At 37.0% G+C, this 20,537-nt stretch overlaps 2 protein-coding genes across 2 annotated transcripts; one reads left to right on the forward strand and one right to left on the reverse strand.

Annotated features, from left to right (window-relative positions):
- Nucleotides 1–427: 427 nt before the first annotated feature.
- Nucleotides 428–2,310, reverse strand: LOC121992183. Its single transcript, XM_042546379.1, has 4 exons — nt 2,218–2,310; nt 1,432–2,085; nt 1,169–1,354; nt 428–858 (listed from the first exon to the last, which is right to left on the reverse strand). The coding sequence occupies exons 2-4, from the start codon at nt 1,900–1,902 to the stop codon at nt 565–567; spliced, it is 951 nt and encodes a 316-aa protein (XP_042402313.1). The 5' UTR covers nt 1,903–2,085; nt 2,218–2,310; the 3' UTR covers nt 428–564.
- Nucleotides 2,311–2,509: 199 nt separating this feature from the next.
- Nucleotides 2,510–20,434, forward strand: LOC121992182 (protein S-acyltransferase 10-like). Its single transcript, XM_042546378.1, has 11 exons — nt 2,510–2,692; nt 2,796–2,910; nt 4,022–4,096; nt 4,200–4,271; nt 4,365–4,499; nt 6,458–6,491; nt 7,159–7,268; nt 19,006–19,092; nt 19,304–19,387; nt 19,945–20,010; nt 20,091–20,434. Exons 1-11 carry the CDS (start codon nt 2,608–2,610, stop codon nt 20,263–20,265), a joined length of 1,038 nt encoding a protein of 345 aa, XP_042402312.1. The 5' UTR covers nt 2,510–2,607; the 3' UTR covers nt 20,266–20,434.
- The last annotated feature ends 103 nt before the right edge of the window (nt 20,435–20,537 follow it).

A 20,537-nucleotide genomic window follows, 5' to 3' on the forward strand; every position in this document is an offset into this window, starting at 1 on the left:
CTCGAATTTTATTTGGAATGAAATATTTTGAAATTTTAAATATCTCTCTCTCACACACACACATATATATATATATATATATATATATATATATATATATATATATATATATATATATATATATATTCGAACAAAAATATTAATATTTTTATATTATTTAATTTGAATGCACCCTAATCGATTATATTATTCAATTTGAATGCACCCTAATCAAGGTACATTAAAAAATCGAATAAATCACATAAAATTAGGATTCGTTGGATCAACTCGGTAATACTTGGGGCGATGATGCTGCTAACAAACGTGGCAAAAGACGTGGTAGGTGACAGGGTTGTTATGTTACCAATTCAGTGCATAGGGCCTAATTGGCGATGACACTGCTTTTTAAAGCCATTTTCAATTAATAAAATTTAGTAAATAGACTTCCTAAGAAATGAAACGCGCATATTAATTAGTTGATTTCGAATCGATTCAAATTCAAAAACAGCTGTCAGCGACCCAATGGCTCGACGACAAACTGCCGCGTCACGGACTTCGAATGAACTTTCTTTCTCTGCGGCCTCGTTAATCGCGGTAGTCGCAGCCGTTGGAGAGGCCCAGCGGCTTCCCGAGCCGGTCCTCGCGGAACCGCAGCGTGCACCGGACGCGGCGGTAGAACTTGGACTTCACCAGATGGCCCAGCACGTACGCCCGCGCCCGCAGCGTGAACGACAGCTCGAATGTCACCGTCGCCGGTGGCCCTCCGTCCTCGGTGCGGCTCCTCAGACCCGCGCCGCCGCCGTAGAGCGGAACCTGCCGGCTCCCCAGCGCCACCGTCACCACCCGCCCGCTCTTCCGCGACTGGTAGAACTCCTTCATCTGTTCAAATTTCGGCAGTACCACCATTCTCGATTAAAAAGAAAACTCGAAATAAGAACGACAATTATTCTTCTTCTTCGTTTTGTTTTTTTTTTTACGACTATGTTTCTTTAAACTGGTTAGGTACCAAACACTGTCAGAACTTTAAAGACTTTGTCCTCCTTCCTTTCCCACTGTTCGACGTCGGAGAACCTGCTCACATCCAGCATTACGATGCTCGGACTACGTGGAAAATTGCTATTGGGGGAACTCCGAAATGGGGAATGGAAAAGGAAAGTCCAAGAGGAAGGAAGGGGGTGATGGTGCTTACTAATCCGGTGGCGATCTTCAGGTCGGAGAAGTAGAGTTGGAAGGGCGTGGAGGAGACATGGACGCCGAAGAAGGTGGCTGGGTTGCGGAACGCGATCCTCACCGTCGAGTTTATGGAGAGCATCTTGGTGGGCACGCCCGTCATGTCGGTTCCGGCGTGGATGTCGTAGCTCTGGAACGCCACGCTCTGCGAGAAACGAGTCGACTCGGGTTACCGAGCGGAGTTAGGGAAACGGGCTAAACGAGTTGACTCGGGTTACTGACCTTGACGAAGACGTCGGGCTTGTAGGACTTGCTGGCGCCCCAGAGGATGAGGGAGAAGAGGGTGAAGAGGAGGACGAAGCCGAGGACGAACCAGGCAACGTAGCATCGGACAGGGATGGGGGCTTCGTCTTCTTCGTCGTCGTCGGAGCAGGCAGAGGAGGTGGCGTTGCCTGGCCGGTGGTGAGGATGGGGCTGGAGCTTGCGCCAGGAGGCATAGGTGTTATACTTGAGGGAGGCGGAGAGGCGGGTGGCGGACGACTCGCGGGAGTGGTGAATGGGGGAACTGGAGTAGCGGTGGTGGTGGGGATGGAGCGGGGAGGCACCAGGGGTGGAACCGCCGAAGGAGGCGCGGTCAGGGTCGGGGTGGGAGTGGGCAGGGCTCATGACGTAGTAGATGGGGCGCCGCGGCGGGGAGTGGGGCGGCGAGGAAGCCGCCAGGCTGGTGACCTCGGAGTCCGTCTTGGCGTGCATGGTCTTGTTGCCGCTTCAGGTTGGTCTCGCGGAGGAAGGGAAAGAGAGGAGGACCGTGGGAAGGGGGCGACGAGCGACGAGCGACGAGCGACGAGCGTGGAAGAGCACGGGGATCGATGCGGCGAGAGCGCAAAGCGAAGAAACAGAGGTGCGCCGTTCTTATGACTGCTAGTGCGCTGTTGCCTGTTAGGCGAAGGCCACGAGGGGTGTGAATAACATTATCAAAAATTATTTCAATTGATCTCCCATTAATTTGTTTCCAAAAATGATCAAATTGAATCGATCCTTTAATATAATTCTAAAATTAGAACTCACCAACAAGTCCATCGGTATCATCTCGACGGGATCATGTGCGGTGTGACCTCCATATAAATTCCCAGAAGAGATCGCGTCCATCCGCTGATCCCGAGACGCCTCATCGTGATCTTACACGCGTGATCACTTCGGCTGACATCTTATTTGTTCGTGGGCCCCACACCCATCTGCCTGTTCTCACGCCTTTCGAGGATCAACTACTCGTCTTCGAGTATGTTACACATTTTACACCATTCCGTACTTGACACGTGGACAGCGTGCTACGCTATTCCCTACGAAACACACACCCACACAACCGAACCCTTTCCTCCGTTTCCTTCCCGGTCCATCATCGCTGGTGTTCTTCTCGGCCCCCCCGAAGAGGTGGATCTTGGATCGATCGAGAGACCGATGGCGGCTGCCGGCGTCTCATCCACCGGTTGTGAGAAGCTCTCCGACCGCTGCTCCCTGATCTGTCCCGACCTCTACGACCGTGGTAGGATATCTTCCTCGCCCGAAGAATTCAAGATTTTTTTTATTATTATTAATTTTTATGATCGATGCACTCGCTGTCTGGGTAATTTCGGGCGTTTGAGCAGCGACTAGATTATCATGGGGATTGAAGTTGTCGATGGTGCTTCTTCATGTGATTTTCGTGGGAGTGGTTTTCGTCTTCGATGTCTCATTGATACGCAGGACCAGAGAGGAGCCTTGGTAGCCTTCAAAACCCTTGCCTTGTTTCTCTCTACTGTTTCCTAATTATGGCCATTAAATTTTTTTTTTTTGTATCTATGATTGGTGGAGATCAGAAAAAAAAGAAGATCGCGCACACCAGCAGTGGTCTCGGTTTTTGTTCAATAAACAGCAAGATTATAATTATAGCTATTCGTTGTCCACTACTTCGTCACTGAAACACTTATTTTAGGGGAAGATATCATTCTTTTCACGTGGTGTTATCTTGACTTGATTTTCTGGATCATCCCGGACTAGGTGGTAGGGAGAGTGATTGTGTCTTGAAGTTGTAATTAAATTATATGCTTCAATATAAGGGCTCCCTCGTGCTTTACAGATTTGTTGACTGTCTAACTTCAGGTTAAAAACACTGTATGTAAACTACAAAATAAAAGTTAGTGCCCAAGGATGTCGGAGGAACTAGCTTTTATTGGCCTTTGCTAAAATGTCAAGCGGTGACATGCCTTAACATCTATGATTGATTAACATCTGCTTCCATTTGAGACCTTCAATTAGAAAAGTAGCTTGACTTTCTGGTGAGCGTTGTAGGATTTTTTTTTTTAGTTTCTACTTAGTCAATGTACTTTTGGATCAGTTTTGATATTGGAAAGGAAGTGATAATGTTTGTCCTACATTTGTGTGCGTTTTGCAAGCTCCCACCTATATTTCTGTTTCCTAATTATATGTCAAATATACCTTGATAAAAGAGTCTCCTGAAATCTCTCTTATGTTGTTTCCAATAGCATACATGAATCCTTATGCTAGACACATGGTATCGTGTTATCTACCTGTGTTTTCCCCTCTTTTTACCCATCCCTGTTACATGGACTACAAAGAAAATAGATGCAAATTGGTTCTTATTCACCATAAATTTAAGTTATAAGTTTTTAGATATTATGTTTTTTGCTAATTCCTCAAGTATGGTGATTCTTTGACTATAATATTTATTCTTTCCAAAGACATGTTGGGATAGTTGTAGTGTTCTCACTTTTTGTTATTTTCTTCTATTAATTTGAATTGTCTACACTCCTTTGAGATTTAGTTTTTCCCTGTTTAACAGTTATTATTCTCCACCTTGAATGCCCAATTTTAGGTATACTGCAGCATACTTGGTGGTTTTTTCAGCTACATTATTTCAATATTTCTTCACTTCTTGCTCATCGCCAGGGTACCAACATATTATCTTTTCATACTTCTCATCCTTATGACCACTCCTTTTGGTTGGAACATTAATTTTCCACTAATGTCTTTTCTGTATTCTCATTTGTTAGGTATGTAATTGATGCAATGAGGGCAGCAAATGGAACTTCAACCACTTTTAACAATCTGTCTTCAATTTTGAAGTAGGACCATAGGTCAAGCCACAATTATGTTAATGCAATTCAAACATGAAATCTTTACTTCTTTGTGTTTTCCTTTTCAATGATCAAGCAAAGGCAGTCCAATTCAAGAGATGGGTATATAATTTGTTCCATGAATAACCACCATCTTGAAGCACAGACTACCCACTTTAATTCATCGTCATGGTTGAAGCTTGTTATGGACCTGTATCCTCCTGGATCAGCCATCAGGTACTGCTGCAAGCATGCTAGATTATGCACGGAACTTATTACTTGATTGTGTTTTATGGATGTTTAACATTAAGTGCATTTTAGTTCATATCATAGTAAAAAATTGGATAAAATGGACAACAAGAGAGTGATGATAATACAATGGGGAAATATGGGACACAGAAAGATAACATGAGTCTAATGGGAGCCATATATTCATGTGTTTTATTGTGCTATGGTGGTTGTTTCGATGGCTACAACATATTATTAGAAATTCAAATTTAATTTTTCATTATTGTGTAGCGTCTTGCTTGGGCTGGCATGGTTATAACTTGTAGCTTGGTTCCTACTGTGAGAGAATGGGTAAAAAAACTACTATTGTTAGAGAGGAATATGCCCACCTATGCCCATTGGTTTACCTAGTATTTACATCTAGACATGACCTATCTTCTCTTGAGTCTTGAGATTGTTTTCCTCAGATTGATCATGATGGCTATAAACAAAACCTAGCCAAGTGAATATGTTGTTCTATGGCTGTGATGAAATAAATTGGTAATTATCAGCTTGTGATCTCTTTCATACATGATCCTCCATCTAAAAGCTTAAACACACACCCAGTCTATCAGTAATGGACTGAACTGATGGCAATTGATGATATGAAGTTAGTCATCACTCATAAGGAGTAAGTACATTTACAAGTATTTCATTAATGTAAAACTAATGTAATTAAGTATTTCAAACTGGTCAATTTTCTTATTGACAAAAGGGTGAAAGAAAATCAGTCTTTAAGCATCGTTTTCTCTATACATTGTTTCACAAATGATCACAATCAAATTTCTCATGTGAAAGAGGTTATCTATAATGTTAAATATTGTAAGGAAATAAGAAATCAATGGATTTTCCAAAAGAGATGCTTTGTATGGAAACTTGCTGAGTGGTAACATCCAAATCCAGAGAAATTCTTGTAATTTAAACGGCAATCCTGAGCCAAATCCAAATTGAGACTTAATGGATGTTGTTCTGATATATGAAGTTGGCTACATTTTGTTAGTTGTTGAATTCCCTCTATCAAAAATTACAGAAAAGATGTTTTTGTCTATGAATGCATATGTATACATAGGGGTGTCTATTATTTGGTTCAACCTGAAAAGCTAAATTTAATTTTTTTTTTATTATCATTTCTGTTTGGTTTGGCTTGATAAATTTGATTATATAATTTGGTTCAGTTTCTTTTCAAAAAATCATTTTGAATTGGAAACCAAAATATAATTTTTATTGTTTTCATATTTCCATTAATATATAGTATTATTCTTAAAATTCTAACCAAAAAGTATACTCCTAGTTTCTCTATTACCATATGTTATAAAGAGCTTCAATTATATACCAACTATTCTCCATTATCATTGTTGATTTTTTAAAATAATTTTGTATTTAAAACTTAAATTGCAGATATTAATTTATAACCTTATTCAGTTTTGTTTGGTTCAAAAAACTTGATAAAAATGAATCGGTTTATCTTTATTCCAGTTTAGTTCAAACTGAACAGACTCCCCTACATATACATATTGAAATATCCAATTTGACCAAATAATCATGACTCTAATCCATTATATTATATGGATAATTATGATATGATAAATTCAGAATGAAATATTGTGAATTCATTCCAACGGAGATTGAAGGAAGAATTAAATAATGAATTAAATTATTAAATTCTTCATTACAGAGTTTGATAGATCTTATGAAAATCCAATTAATTGGATGTGAATAAAGGGGGAGTCCCATTCTGCATGTCATTCCAGAGTTCATATTTTTTGTCTGCCAAGTTACTTCTACATGTTCTAGGATTTTGGCATTTGCATGACCATTTGTTTTGTCTGTTAACCTAGTAGGTATTATCTATATAGAGTGACATCGAAGAATGATTATGTTTGCAGATTTTGTTTTACTAGTTAACCTTTTTTTTGTTGTTTGGACAGAAATTGGACTTGCACTTACTGCAATATTGTTCAGGTATTCATTCAGCACCTTTTTTAATCATACCTCCCTAGAAAACTTCTGTTCATTAATGATTAGAAATACTGTTTTAGACTGTTTCTTATTTTCAAACACCTAAAGATTTTTATGATAGAATGTCTGTTTTTATTCACTATGTGCATGCCAAAGTTGCTGTTACTAGGTTGTAACAATTTCTTTACATAATGCCTTTCAAAATGCTTATCTTTCCATTAAACATATGTAATTAGTTATATTGTTCTGAATAGCACCGTTTCAAGGTTCTTTTTGATGTTTTGCTTTTTGATTTAAGCCCCAAACTCATGCCTATTGTCTCGTAATCTTTACTGTCATTCTTTTTTGTTTTGCTGTTATATTTATTTTCGATTTATTTTTAGGCTAATAGCTAAATTGAACTGATTTAACTTTGTTTTGTTCAATCTGTTTCTTTGAAACTGATTATATTAGTTTTGGATATAACTGAAGCTTTTAGATGGAAAAGCACTATCAAACCTTTTGTTGCATGAAATAATTGTCACTCGTCATTTTTGCTAATGTGAATTTGTTTATGTTTCAATCTGATTCGTATGATCAAAGCTGTTATCAATTTATTCACTTTCTTTCCATGTGTTTTTAGTTTCTAGCACCTTAATAAAATTTTCCAACGTTTGTTGTGTATTTGCAGCCTCCACGAGCAAAGCACTGCCATGATTGTGACAAATGCATCCTTCAATTTGATCATCACTGTGTATGGTTAGGTACTTGTGTCGGGCAAGGAAATCATTGCCGATTTTGGTGAGTCCACCAGTATCATGTTGGAGCATTGACCAACCCTATTTATGATATCCAAAATAAAAGCAATGGAATGTGTTGCCTAAAATCTAATTTGTCTTTGTGAACAATTACATCTTCTAGGACACGTATGAGCTAGGGGAGTGACTAGCTCGCTTCGCTTCTTCAAACTTGATGTTGCAGTGGAAAATTTGAAGCGACGACTCCACAATGTTAATACTTGGATTTTACTTGGTATTCACCTCTTTGAGGTGACTGATCCAAAGGTTCACTCCTCACAATCACAGCTCCATTATGAATACCTCATTCTCGGGAACTATTCGGAGGCGGAAAAGCCTCGTACAACCTTGTGTTCAAGGATATAACAAGAAAAGCAAAAGCAAATACAAAGGAAATCGAACACAACTTTACAATGAGGAAATCTTGCTTAGCTTGTTATCTTGTTGCTTGGAAATATCTTTTGATCGGTTGGAAATGCAGCAACACTTCACTTCTAACTTCTCAAAAACTGCTACAAATAAACTCAACAAAACCCTCTTTTCTAGGGTTTCTTTTGTGCTGGAAAACTCCTAATCGATTGACCTCATTCCCAATCAATTACCACGTTAGCTTGACCGTTCATAACCAGAACAACTCTTTTTCGTTCGACCAATTGATTGGTGAGCCATACCAATCGATTGGTTAACCTCTAATCGATTGCCCCAATCGATTTCGAGGCTTTCTGTTCTCTTGCAAAAATGTCTCCAATCTTGTCTCTAATCAATTAGCCCACTCGATTGGTGAAACTTGAATCGATTGTCTTAATCGATTCAAAGACTTTTTGTTCTCTTGCGAAAAGGCTCCCAATCGATTGATTGCCTAACCCTAAACCCAGAATTTTGGGTTTAGGATTTATCAATCGATTGGTTCTTAATTCATCCTTTTCAAATTAAATTCGTATCTTGTCTAGTATCTGATTGTTCTCGACTTACCAGGACTTTATTTGCCCAACATTCAGTCATCCATTACTTCTTGCGACTTCCCCTAGCATCCGGTCAACCTTGACCCGCGAGGCTTTTTCACCAAGTGTCCAATTAACCTTTGATCTACTTGGATTTTTCTCTTGTGCCAAGTGTCCGGTCCTCTATGATCCACTTGGATTTACCGTCTCGTGCCAAGTGTCTGGTTCTTCGCGACCCACTTGGACTTTTCCCTTGCCTAGCCTCACTAAGACTTCCCTTGCCTAGTTCCCAATTAGGTCTTCCACTCTCTAGCCCTGCTAGGACTTTCATTGCCTAGTTCCCAACTAGATCTTTCATTGTCTAACCTTGCTAGGACTTCTATTGTCTTTCTTAACCTCCAGTTAGGACTTTTCGTTGTCTAACCTTCTGTTAGAATTTTCCCTGTCAAATATCCGGTTCTTCCTTGATCTACTTAACTTTTCTCTTACATATTGTTAACATTTAAACTCAAGCTCAAACCAACTTGAGCTTAATCAAACTGGTCAACCTTGACCTGAGGAGGATTGTACCAACAATCTCCTCCTTTTATGTTTGACAATATGATTAAGTTAGACTAACTCATGTTAGCCCAACTTCCTTCTTCATCTCATGCCAAATTATAAATGAGGGTCTCTTAACTTAAACTCTACATTCTCCTCCTTTGACACACATAAAAAATCTTCTCCCAAGATTCATTCCTCTTATCACAATGAAGGTTCCCAACCTTTCATTATTTTCAATGCTCAACTTTGAGCATACATCCATCTATAAATCTCCTTTCATATCCAAATCATGCCTTTAAGGGTTATCTTCCTTTAAAGCATGCTCTAACTTCTATCATTGCACCAATAATGATTTGAAGTTCCTAAACCTTTAGGAAATCCCAAAATTGAAGTTATGAGGTTAAAAATTCAATCTTGAATCTAAACCTCCTCCTTAACTCCATTAGTTCCATTTAACCATTTCTTTCTCATTTTCATCCAGAAAATTGCCCTTAAATACTTGTCCAACCATTTCATGGGGTTAGGTATAATTAAAATACCTAAATGCGGTTTAATACATTGAAATAAACTCATTTTAGCAAAAACAGTGGCTATGATTTTGACCCATGTTAATCAATTGGCGTGAGCTGCCAATCGATTGACAACAACGCCTAATTGATTGGTGAGTTTGAAATTTTAATTCAATTTCAGATGAAATTCAAAAACTCATAAATAATTCTATGATATTCGAAAAATCATGAAATTTTACATAGACATTACTTATGTTACATACTATCATGGAAAAATAATTTTATATGAAAATACATCTTATTTTCAAAGAACGATAAAAAATTAGAAATAATGAAAACTTCAATGTTTCACTTTAACTTTGTATCTAACTAATCAATGGTGATTCCTATTAACAAATAGACTTTACCAAGATTTTCCAAAGCAATTTTGAAATCATTTTCAAAATAAATTTTTAACCATGATCTTTGGGTTAAATGCACATGATTTGCACATTTGCTTTCCCCATAATTGGACTTCACATAATCCATGTGTTTTGATGAAATTAAAACTCAAATAGATGAACTAAATCAATATTTTGACTTTTGCTCATTCTCCTTGCATTTCACTTGTATCTAATGTGTCTCAAGACACATGCAAGTCAACCTATCATCTTGTGAGATATAAAGTTAGGTTTTCCCTAAACTAAGGGATCATGCATCTCTAATTAGACATTTTAATTTTGATTATGCTACCTAGAATGCCAATTAATGTTATTGTCCTTAATTATAAGGAATTAAAAGTAATGTATGACAATGAACATACATCATAATGCATACTTTCAAAAGAAAGATCATCATAAATAATGATATATATATATATATATATATATATATATATATATATATATATATATATAGTATGACATATAATATTTTTCAAAATAATATGAATGTATGATATGATTTTATAGCATGTGATAGGACACATAAAACATAGCAATTATAGCTCAAAGAAAATACCTAACATTTCATTTAAGTTCAATCCTTTAACCATTATGCAAAGAGAAACATAAGTTGCCCCATCTCCCTAGAAAATATAAAAAATTCCAACTTGACATTCCTTAACTTCTAATTGATTAATCTCAATACATTAAATTTTTATTGGCAACTATTTAAACTCTTTAAAAGTAAAAATCACTTTCTAATTTTTAAGGTATCACAATGCCTTGAAAATGCCCTAAAATATCAACTTCACTATGGTTGGGTTAACTACCCTACCAAATAGAGTTGATGCACTCTAAACCCATTTAGTGCGAAGAGATCATACTCTTAGGAACCCAATACCTATTGGTGCTCCTTGGGTGTACTAGGTACTCACTAGGATAACTTTCCTAGAAATCTTCCTAATGGCTTTCCTAGACTTCTTAGTAGCCCTTGGTCATGCTAATCTACTCAAGGTCAATACTAGGGATAACATCCCTTGTAACTTTACTTGACTCCTAGACCTAAGGTTAGTTTCATAGCTATATGAAACTCTATGATATGATGTCACATTCTTCTTAGTTTTAGATTTGTATCTCAAACCTTTCTTGCTCATAGATGGCTCTTGTCTTCCTAAACCTAGGTTTTGCTTCCTTGGCTCTTTGACATTATTTGTTATTTTCTCTAGGGTCTTCTCTAATTATCCAAGTCTTGATCTCAAAACTTGGTTTTCAATCCTTAAATCCTCAAACTTAGAATTTCCATGATTTCCTTGAACAATTTTCCTTTTAGGCACATATCTATATTTCTTAGGATTCTTGTCTAAATCATTTTCTACCTTACTATTCTTAGGTAAGGTTGTTCTAGCATGATATGACTTGTAATTTTCCTTAGGATTGTCGTGCTTTCTATTTTCATGATAAATAACTCTAAAATGATAACATTTATTTCTAACATGCCTTTTATCTTGAAATAAGGAAATACCATTAACTAATGATACCTTAGTTTTGCTCTTACAAGCTCCCCCTTGATTTGAGCTTCTTCCTTTGCTTTTAATGTCCTTTTTGATTGTACAAGAAGCACACAATGTGCTCTTTAGCCTTTCATATCAAGGAACTACCTTCTCTTGCTCTCTCCTTTGTCTTAGGTGCCACCTTAGTTTTCTTCCTGACTAATTTTGGACATTTGCTCCTGTAGTGTCCATTCTCCCTACACTCAAAGCATATTATATAATTTTTATTTTTAACAATCGAAATTGTTATACATTCTTTACTTGTAGGGGTGACACATGATTCTTCTGTTGGTGCAGGTTGCACTAATGGTCTAACTCAGGTTTTGATGAATACCAAAGTAAGTTAAGTTAGGTTTAATATGATCTAACAATTTAACTAAGTGTGCAGGAGAAGTCCAGATGGGTCGACGGGATGACCGGATATCTGACAAGAAATCCAACTAGGTCGACGGGCCGACCGGATAGCTGGTACGAAGTCCAGATAGGTCGAGGAGCTGATCGGATTTCTGACACGAAGTCCAGTTTGGTCAACGGGCTGACTGAATAGCTGGCATGAAGTCTAGACAGGTCGATGGGCTGACCGGATGTCCGACAAAGCCGTAAGTTAAGGTAAGCCACTGAAGGAGAGTGACTTGGTGAGGACGCGTTCTCTGTTTGAGAGAACAGTAAACGTCGATCCAACTTAGATCCATTTGGAAAATCTAAGTTGAGATCTTGACTAGATTCTGGTCTCGAGGAGACAGAATCTAATTACTACTTTTGACTATAATTGTGCTAACACTTGTTTTGCAGGGTAATATAAGTTTTATTGTTTCAGACTAACTTTATTTTGCAGGAAATAAAGGCAGCTGAAAAGTTGGTCCGGGCGCCCGGAATGTCAAAAGTTATCTTGTCGCTAGCTTGGAGCGCGTTCATTGGATAAGTTGACGTCACGATCCAGGCACCCGGAAGGGATCCAGGCGCCTGGAACTGTCTATATAAGTAGTCTTCCACCAGGAGCAAAGAACAACAACTTTCTTCCAATTGCCTTCTTGCGCCTACTCCAAAGACGCTCCTACGACGCTAAAAAGCTTATCCGACAACCTGAGACTATGATTTTTATTTCCCTTGTTGTCGGTAATTTTATATTATAGTTCTTGTACTTATCGTGTAACCCTTTTTGTGAACTATTAGTGGATTGCCCAACGAAAGCACTTGGAGTAGGAGTCGACAAAGGTTCCGAACCAAGTAAAACTTGGTTTGTTAGCGTTATTCTTATTTTTCTCTTCTGCTGGGTACTCGATTTAATTATCAATTTTCGACGATTGCTATTCACCTCCTCTCTAGCGTTCTTTCCGATCCAACATCTTCTTCATTGACTCTGGATATAGAGACTTCTTATTTCGGTGTCAATAAGCTCTCCCTCTCAATCTTGAGGTGGATGCTTCCTTAATTTTTTCCTCGGACTCAAACCTCCGAATTTTCATGTTCTTTAATCAAAGAGTCTTCCTTTTTGAATTTATCTTCATTTGGCATTGAGGTTGGATTTTCATGGAGTTTGGGCAACTTACTCCATGACTTTTTGGCATCTTTATATTCACCTACCTTACACAAAATATTATTAGGCAAAATATTAACTAATAATCTAGTTACCTTATCATGAGTCGCGAATGTTTTGAACTTACTCTTTGGTTTATTTCTTTTTCTTAAGGAGTTTTTCTTTGCTATCCGTTGGAACTTCAAATCCCTCCATTAGAACAAACCATTGCTCTATGTCTATCATCAAGAAGTTCTCCCTCCTTCATTTTCAAAGATGAAGCTTCCCATGCTGAATGATGGAGCACTCGGATATCAAATCCGAATCTATCTCGGGGATCCATTTGCACACTTGAGCACCTTTGAAGATTAGTCCAATGACTTGTTGGTATTGAAGGACTTTAAGAATATAGCTTCTTCTTCCTCTAGCTCTTTGCTCTCATCGGCGATTAGTCCAATGAAGAACAACCTTACTCTGATACTACTTGTTAGGACACGTATAATCTAGAGAGGGGGTGAATAGCTCGCTTCACTTCTTCAAACTTGATGTTGCAATGGAAAACTTGAAGCGACGACTCCACAATGCGAACAATTAGATTTTAGTTGATATCCATCTCTTGAAGTGACTAATCTAAGGGTTCACTCTTCACACTCACAACTCCACTATGAATGCCTCCTTGGAAATTTTTCGGAGGCGGGAAGTCTTGTACAACCTCGTGTACAAATGATACAACAATAAAAGCAAAAGCAAAAGCAAATACAAAGGAAATTGAGCATGACTTTACAATGATGAAATCTTGCTTAGCTTGCTATCTTATTGCTTGGAAATGCTTCATGATCGGTTGGAAGCAACACTTCGCTTCTAACTTCTCTAGAACTGCTACAAAAAAACTCCACGAAGCCCCCTTTTCTAGAGTTTCTTTAAGGCAGCAAAACACCTCTTAATCGATTGACCTTATGCCTAATTGATTGTCACGTCAGCTCGATCGTTCAAAACTTGCAGAACGACTCTTTTTTCGTCTAACCAACGATTGGTGAGTCGTACCAATCGGTTGGTTAGCCTCTGATCGATTGCCCCAATCGATTTTGAGGCTTTGTTCTCTCACAAAAATGCCTCCAATCGATTAGCCTAAGTGATTGGTAAAGCTTGAATCAATTGCCTTAATCGATTCCAAGACTTTCTATTCTCTTGCAAAAAGCCTCCAATCGATTGGTGAATCTTAAATCAATTGCCTCAATCGATTCCAAGACTTTCTGTTCTCTCGTGAAAATGTTCTCAATCGATTGCCCAACTCTAAACCCGGAATTTTGTGTTTAGGGTTTACCAATTGATTGGTTCCTTTCACCAATCGATTGATAACCCTGAATTCAGCTTTTCTAAGCTGAATTCTTATCTTGCATGGTATTCAGTTGATCTCAACCTACCAGGACTTCCTTTGTCCAACATTCAGTCATTTGTGATCTGTTAGGACATCCCATTTCCTAGCATACGATCAACCTTGACCTGTAGGGCTTTTTCACCAAGTGTCCGATCAACCTTTGATCCACTTGGATTTTCCTCTTGTGCCAAGTGTCCGGTCCTCCATAACCCACTTGAATTTTACCATCTCGTGCCAAGTGTCCGATCCTCCATGATCCACTTGGACTTTTCTTTTGCCTAGCCTTGCTAGGACTTCCATTGACTAGTTCCTAACTAGGTCACCTACTGCCTAGCCCCGTTAGGACTTTCATTGTCTAGTTCTCAATTAGGTCTTCCATTGCTTAGCCCCACTAGGACTTTCATTGTCTAGTTCCCAACTAGGTCTTCCACTGCTTAGCTCCGCTAGGACTTCCATTGCGTTGCCTAACCTTCAGTTAGGGGTTTCTGTTGCCTAACCTTCAGTTATGAATTTCCTAGTCAACTATCCGGTCCTCTCTTGACCTACTTGACTTTTCTCTTATATATTGTTAAACATCGAAACTCAAGCTCGAACCAACCAACTGGTCAACCTTGATCCGAAGACAATTGCACCAACAAAATCTTAATTTATTAGATTTTATTAGGGAGCTACACTATAGTGAAGCCTACAACTCTATGCTCATGAAATTGTTCGGCATTGTTTGAGATTGCCGATATTGTGCTATTGAATATTGAGACTCTTTGTAGTTGTTCATGATAGAGTTGGGAGATTTAAGTCCTCTAGTTAACTTCCACTTACAAAATATTGATATGGTATTACCTTCTGATCTTAACAATACTTTCCTTGCTGAAGTCTAATATTTGCAAAAGGAGATCCAGATACCTATTTTTCTATATTCGATATTCAGCAAAATTAGACAAGATGCCTTAGCAATGAATGCATTCATAGTCGCCTCTTCCCCCTCAATCCATCCATCACTTTGTGATTTTCCACCTTGGTATCAAGGTGATTTCCTTCTTGTTGTTTAGATTCAGTTTATCATATTTAGTTCCTCTATTCATTGCTTACTTAGGTCTTACGTAAATAAACAAAACTAGTGGATACAGTGCCATAACAAAACTAAACATTGTTGCACATGAGAGGGAAGCCATTCATGTTCCTCATTGATTTCAACTTATTTTTGTGGCAAGGGCAAAGGGGTAAAGGAGATTTTTCGAACCTTATTCCTAGTAAATTAACAGCTAATTAAGCAAGCTGGTAATTTTATTTTTTATTTGACATCTGACTTTGTGTCTTGTGCAAGCTAAATGGTCGATCAAATCATGTGGTTTCTTTTGTCAACCTGAAGTTCTCTACTTCCAGCATAAAGTAAATGCAAAATCATTCAATAAATTGTTTCAGTTAGGATAGCAAGTTTCTTATCCTAAAGAGTTCATCCATTTGGTAGCGACTTATTTCATCAGGTGTTAATCTTTTAGGTTTCTATATAGGTAAAAGTGGATCATAAGCCAAATCTTTAACTTTTATTTCATTATGACTGCCGTCATCTAGCTGCATTTTGACTTTGACCGTCAGTTTACTAAGTCTTATGTATGAATGGTTTTCCTTTACAACAAACCATTAGTCTATTTATTCGTAGATATGTATCAGCATTGTTATTATACATATTAAGATAATTGTTCTTTATGTATAAATTTTGCTTATCTTAGTTTTATCTTCGGAGGTCTGTATTTATATCCGTGACCTATTTAGTGCTATTTAGCTGTAAATTTTATTTATGTGATTTTCACATATTGAGATTATCCCACTTGACAAACAAATTGGAATCTCTCATAGGCTTCACAATGGTAGAATTGACTCTACGAATATACAACAACAACCAAACCTTATCCCACTAGGTGGGGTCGGTTATATGGATCCTTTTACGTTATTGAGCTCTATCTCCTATTATATTATCATCTATACTTAAATAAATTTTATCTTATTTTATTGTTGCTAACCAAGCCTTTTTTGGTCTTCCTCTTCCTCGTTTAATATGCATGTTTGTCATAACTTCACATCGCCTAAACGAAGCATTTATTGGTCGTTTAAGTACATGCCTGTACTATCTTAAACATGTTTCTCGAAGCTTTCTCTCAATAGATGCAACTCTGACTTTATCTCTAATGCTCTCATTTATTATTCTGTCCATTCTCGTATTTCCACACATCCACCTTAACATCCTTGTTTCTGCAACTCATCTTTTATTCATGTGCTCGAGTCATAGCCCAACATTTAGCTCTATATAATATAGCAGGTCTAACTGCGGTTTTATAGAATTTTCCTTAAGTTTTAGATGTATTTTACGATCACATAAAACACTCGACGTTCTCCTCTATTTCAACCATCCTGCTTGTATTCTACGTAAGACATCTCTCTCAATCCCTCTATCATTTTGCAAAAATGATCCTAAATAATGTTGCAGAAAGTGCTAGGCGCCAAGTCGGGCACTCGACTGGCGCCTAGCGCCTAGGCAGCGGCGCCACCTAGGTGCTCTAGTACTTTTAAATAAACATATCAAAATGAACATCGAATTGGCCGAACAGACCGAATATTTTTATTTAAAACAAACAAATCACTTGGACTGAATAGACCAACCATTTAGACTGAACAGATCGGCCGCCTAGACCGAATAGGCTGCTTATTTGGCGTCTAGGACCGCACATAAATAGTACCGCTTACTTTGGCCGAATATATGATTTTCGGTTTGACTAGGAGTCACCTAGTGCCTAGGCAGTGCCTAGGTGGCCACTTAGGCCGAAATCTACAACATTGATGCTAAATATCTGAAGCTTTCGATTTCGGGCAACTCATTATCTCCTATCTTAACAATTGTCTCATTATGTCTAATATTGGTAAACATAAATTTCGTATATTCTATCTTTATTCTGCTAAGCCTAAAACCTTTCCTTTCTAGTGTTTCCCGTTAAGATTCTAGTTTAGTATTTACTCCTTCATGTGTTTCATCTACCAAAACAATATCATCTGCAAACAACATGCACCACGGTAATGTGTCTTGAATGTGTGCAATGAGTTCATCCATATTAGTGTAAAAAGATAGGACTTAGAGCTGATCCTTGATATAACCTTATCTTTATTTGAAATGCTTTAGTTACTCCGCCTGAAGTGTTTACTCTAGTTGTCACATGCTCGTACATATCCTTAATTAGTTCAATATATATTATGCTAACATATCTCTTTTCTAGAATTCTCTATATAATTTCTTAAAGGACTTTATCATAAGTTTTTTCTAAGTAATGAATACCATATGTAGATCTTATTTTTGTTCTCCATATTTTTCAATTAATTGTCTCAAAAGATGTATAACTTTTATTGTCGACCTTCCATGCATGAACCCAAATTGATTTTTGGTCACCTTAATTTTTTTCTATTATTTTTTCCCAAAGTTTCATGGTATGACTCATTAGTTTAATACCCCTATAATTTGCACAATTTTGTATGTCTCCTTTGTTCTTATATATGAGAACTAGAGTGCTTATCCTCCATTGATTAGACTTTTTTTATTTTTTCAATATCATATTAAATAATTTTATAAGCCAGTCAATACCTTGTTTCCCTAGATATTTCTATACCTCTATCAGAATATCTTTTGGTTAAATGACTTTTCCATTATGCATTCCATTTAAAACTTGTTCTACTTCTAAAGTTTGAATTCTATGATAAAAATTTAAATTTCTATGCTCATTTAACTTACATAAATTTCTTAAGTTAAGTTAGTCACCTAAATCTTCATTAAAAAGTTGATGAAAATACTTATTCTACGCTTCTTTTATTTCTCTATCGTTTACTAGTACCCTATGACATTAATCTTTAATATATTTTATTTAGATAAGATCTCTTGTCTTTCTTTCTCTCACTAGCTATTCTATAAATCTCTCTTTCCCCTTCATTTGTATCCAATTTTTGATATAATCGTTCAAAGTTTCATTCTTTGCTTCATTCACTACTCTCTTAGCTTCTTTCCTGCTTATTATATATTTTTTTAAGTTTTTCTCGTTCTTACATATATATAATTCCTTATAAGTTATTCATTTTTCTTTTACTTTCTCTTGTATTTTCTCAATCCACCATCAAGATTCTTTAGTGGTGCATGTCTCTTTGACTCACCGAGTACACTATTAGCTATTATTTTCAACTTTGATACCGTCTTATCCCATGTCATATTAGAATCACTGTATATTTCACCTAATACTTGTACTTCCTACCTTCTCCTTAAATAAATTTTACTTCCCATCCTTTAATTTCCATCACTTAATTCTAGGAGTAGTATATATTTTCTTTTTATTGATACTATGTTTGAGTCATATATCCAACACTACTAATCTATGTTGGGTAGTTAAGCTTTTTTTCCCAGGATGACCTTGCAATCTTTACAAATTTGAAACTACGAAAGAGTAAGAATTGGTTCCTCCATATGACTTCACTGTAACATGTGTAAAATTGTATTATTTATGTGGTTGATTTTTTTGTGTGATTGTCGAGTCCTTTTCAACAACTTTTCAGTATTTATATTTTCCTCGTAAAATCAGATCAGTTTGTAAATAGATGACCTTCGATGCTCCTAATGATTATTATAATTGTTTATTGTCTAAACCTTTGTTTGTAAAGTAAAAACTGTGCGCTCTTTTCACATAAATCTACATTTGAAGTCAGTCAATCCTTGATTTTTTTTGCACACCTGAAAGGAACTATTGTTTTTAATATTTGGAATATTGATTGTGTGCTATGTGAACTCACCTTTTCATATTTCACTTGAACAATGACTCTCTTGATGACAGCTAATTTAATTTTCCATTTTTAGGTGGTACGTTTTTCTAGAAACAATCCTTTGCATATGGACAGTTATACTATATATCTCATATTTGCGCTCTGAGATTGTGAAGGCTTGGTAAGATCTTTCTCGACTATTATTGACTTGTTTATTTGGAATTTTTTTTGCCCATTTCCTAGGAAACATTGTTTGACTATCACAAATCTTTTCCGCATTTTTTTATCAGAAATACAAACACAAGATCTTGGTTATGACAACTAATATAACTTTCTTACCCTTTATATATGCATTGGGATGCTAAGAAGTCTGTTTGGAATGACCTTATCAGGTGGAAGGAGTTCATTGTTATAGTGCTTTTAGCTGCGCTTATGTTTTGTCTCATCTTTCTCATCCTGCTGCTCCTCTTCCACAGGTAACATCAGTCGTAAAAATAAAACTGTCTCAGGTTCTTGCCCCATTTTCACTTTATCAAAATGCTTTTCTAAATGTCTCATTCTGTCGTCCAACTTGTCAAAGTTCTGTAAGCTATATACTCCTCAATTATGTACCTTAATTAGATTTGAACTTTCAAATGAAACCTGCCCAGATGCATGTTAAATAGCTACATGACATTTGTAGTTTCTACTGGATCCATCTTGTACAGTGCTCGTCATACAGGCACCTCACTGAGAATATATTTTGCTGATATCTTTCATGCCGCAATCTTATTTCCACCATCACCGTGTATGTGAAGGAACATAACATTTTACTGGTAACATGATATGTTTGATTTTGACACTCAAACCACAGCCACAAAAACCTCTATATACATGTCTAAGAAAGTTGTTAACCATAATTGTTTGATTTAACATAGTGTTCAAGTTTTTTTTCATCAATTCTTTTTGAAGAATTATGTGCTCTTTGAAGGTTCGACTCACACCTGATCTAAATATCCTACTAATTTCACTATTTTAATTGCCGTTTACTCAGCTATTTAGCCTTGACAAATCAGACTACTTATGAGATGGTGAGAAGACGACGCATATTGTACTTTAGGTATCGATTCATCATTCTTTGCATCTCTGCTGATGAGGATTCCATTTTGAAGCATGTTACAACTTTTATCTGATTTATAGGGGAATTCCAGAAAAGGTTCATCCATTTAGCAAGGGCATCTGCAAAAACTTGTACACTTTTTGTTGCTCTAGTCACAGCATACGTGATTTGGAAGCTGTACCAACGATGGAGGACATCGAAGCAAGCGCAAGACCTTACACCTGCTCGGACATTGTCATGTGTCGGTGGTGTTGATTAATACTGGCTTGGCATCAGTTTCTGACGGCTTTTAACCAGCATGTTGTTGATACAATCTGGTCATTTAATTTTTCTTCTTTCAGTAACAGCTTGTAGTATTGTATTTATGAAGAAAAAACTAAATTTTCATCTGGATATTCCTTTTAATTATAATTTCAAATTTAAAGCGAAACGAATACTTCAGCTGAAAGCCTGAGAATAGAGGATTTAACAAAACATACCCATGAAAATCAGATTGAAAATTGATCCAGTTAAGTATTTATTAATTG

This window comes from Zingiber officinale, chromosome 6B (genome assembly GCF_018446385.1).
Source record: "Zingiber officinale cultivar Zhangliang chromosome 6B, Zo_v1.1, whole genome shotgun sequence".
In the NCBI taxonomy this organism is placed as follows: Eukaryota; Viridiplantae; Streptophyta; class Magnoliopsida; order Zingiberales; family Zingiberaceae; genus Zingiber; species Zingiber officinale.

What these genes read in the sequence shown, in the direction of transcription:
- LOC121992183 (XM_042546379.1), bottom strand. Translation starts at nt 1,902, where the DNA reads ATGCACGCCAAGACGGACTCCGAGGTCACCAGCCTGGCGGCTTCCTCG. An exon ending in AGCCCGACGTCTTCGTCAAG is followed by an intron (nt 1,355 to 1,431) that starts GTCAGTAACCCG and finishes CGTTTCTCGCAG; the next exon opens with AGCGTGGCGTTCCAGAGCTA. An exon ending in TGAAGATCGCCACCGGATTA is followed by an intron (nt 859 to 1,168) that starts GTAAGCACCATC and finishes AAATTTGAACAG; the next exon opens with ATGAAGGAGTTCTACCAGTC.
- LOC121992182 (XM_042546378.1), top strand. Translation starts at nt 2,608, where the DNA reads ATGGCGGCTGCCGGCGTCTCATCCACCGGTTGTGAGAAGCTCTCCGAC. An exon ending in AATCTGTCTTCAATTTTGAA is followed by an intron (nt 4,272 to 4,364) that starts GTAGGACCATAG and finishes GATCAAGCAAAG; the next exon opens with GCAGTCCAATTCAAGAGATG. An exon ending in CGACGCATATTGTACTTTAG is followed by an intron (nt 20,011 to 20,090) that starts GTATCGATTCAT and finishes TCTGATTTATAG; the next exon opens with GGGAATTCCAGAAAAGGTTC.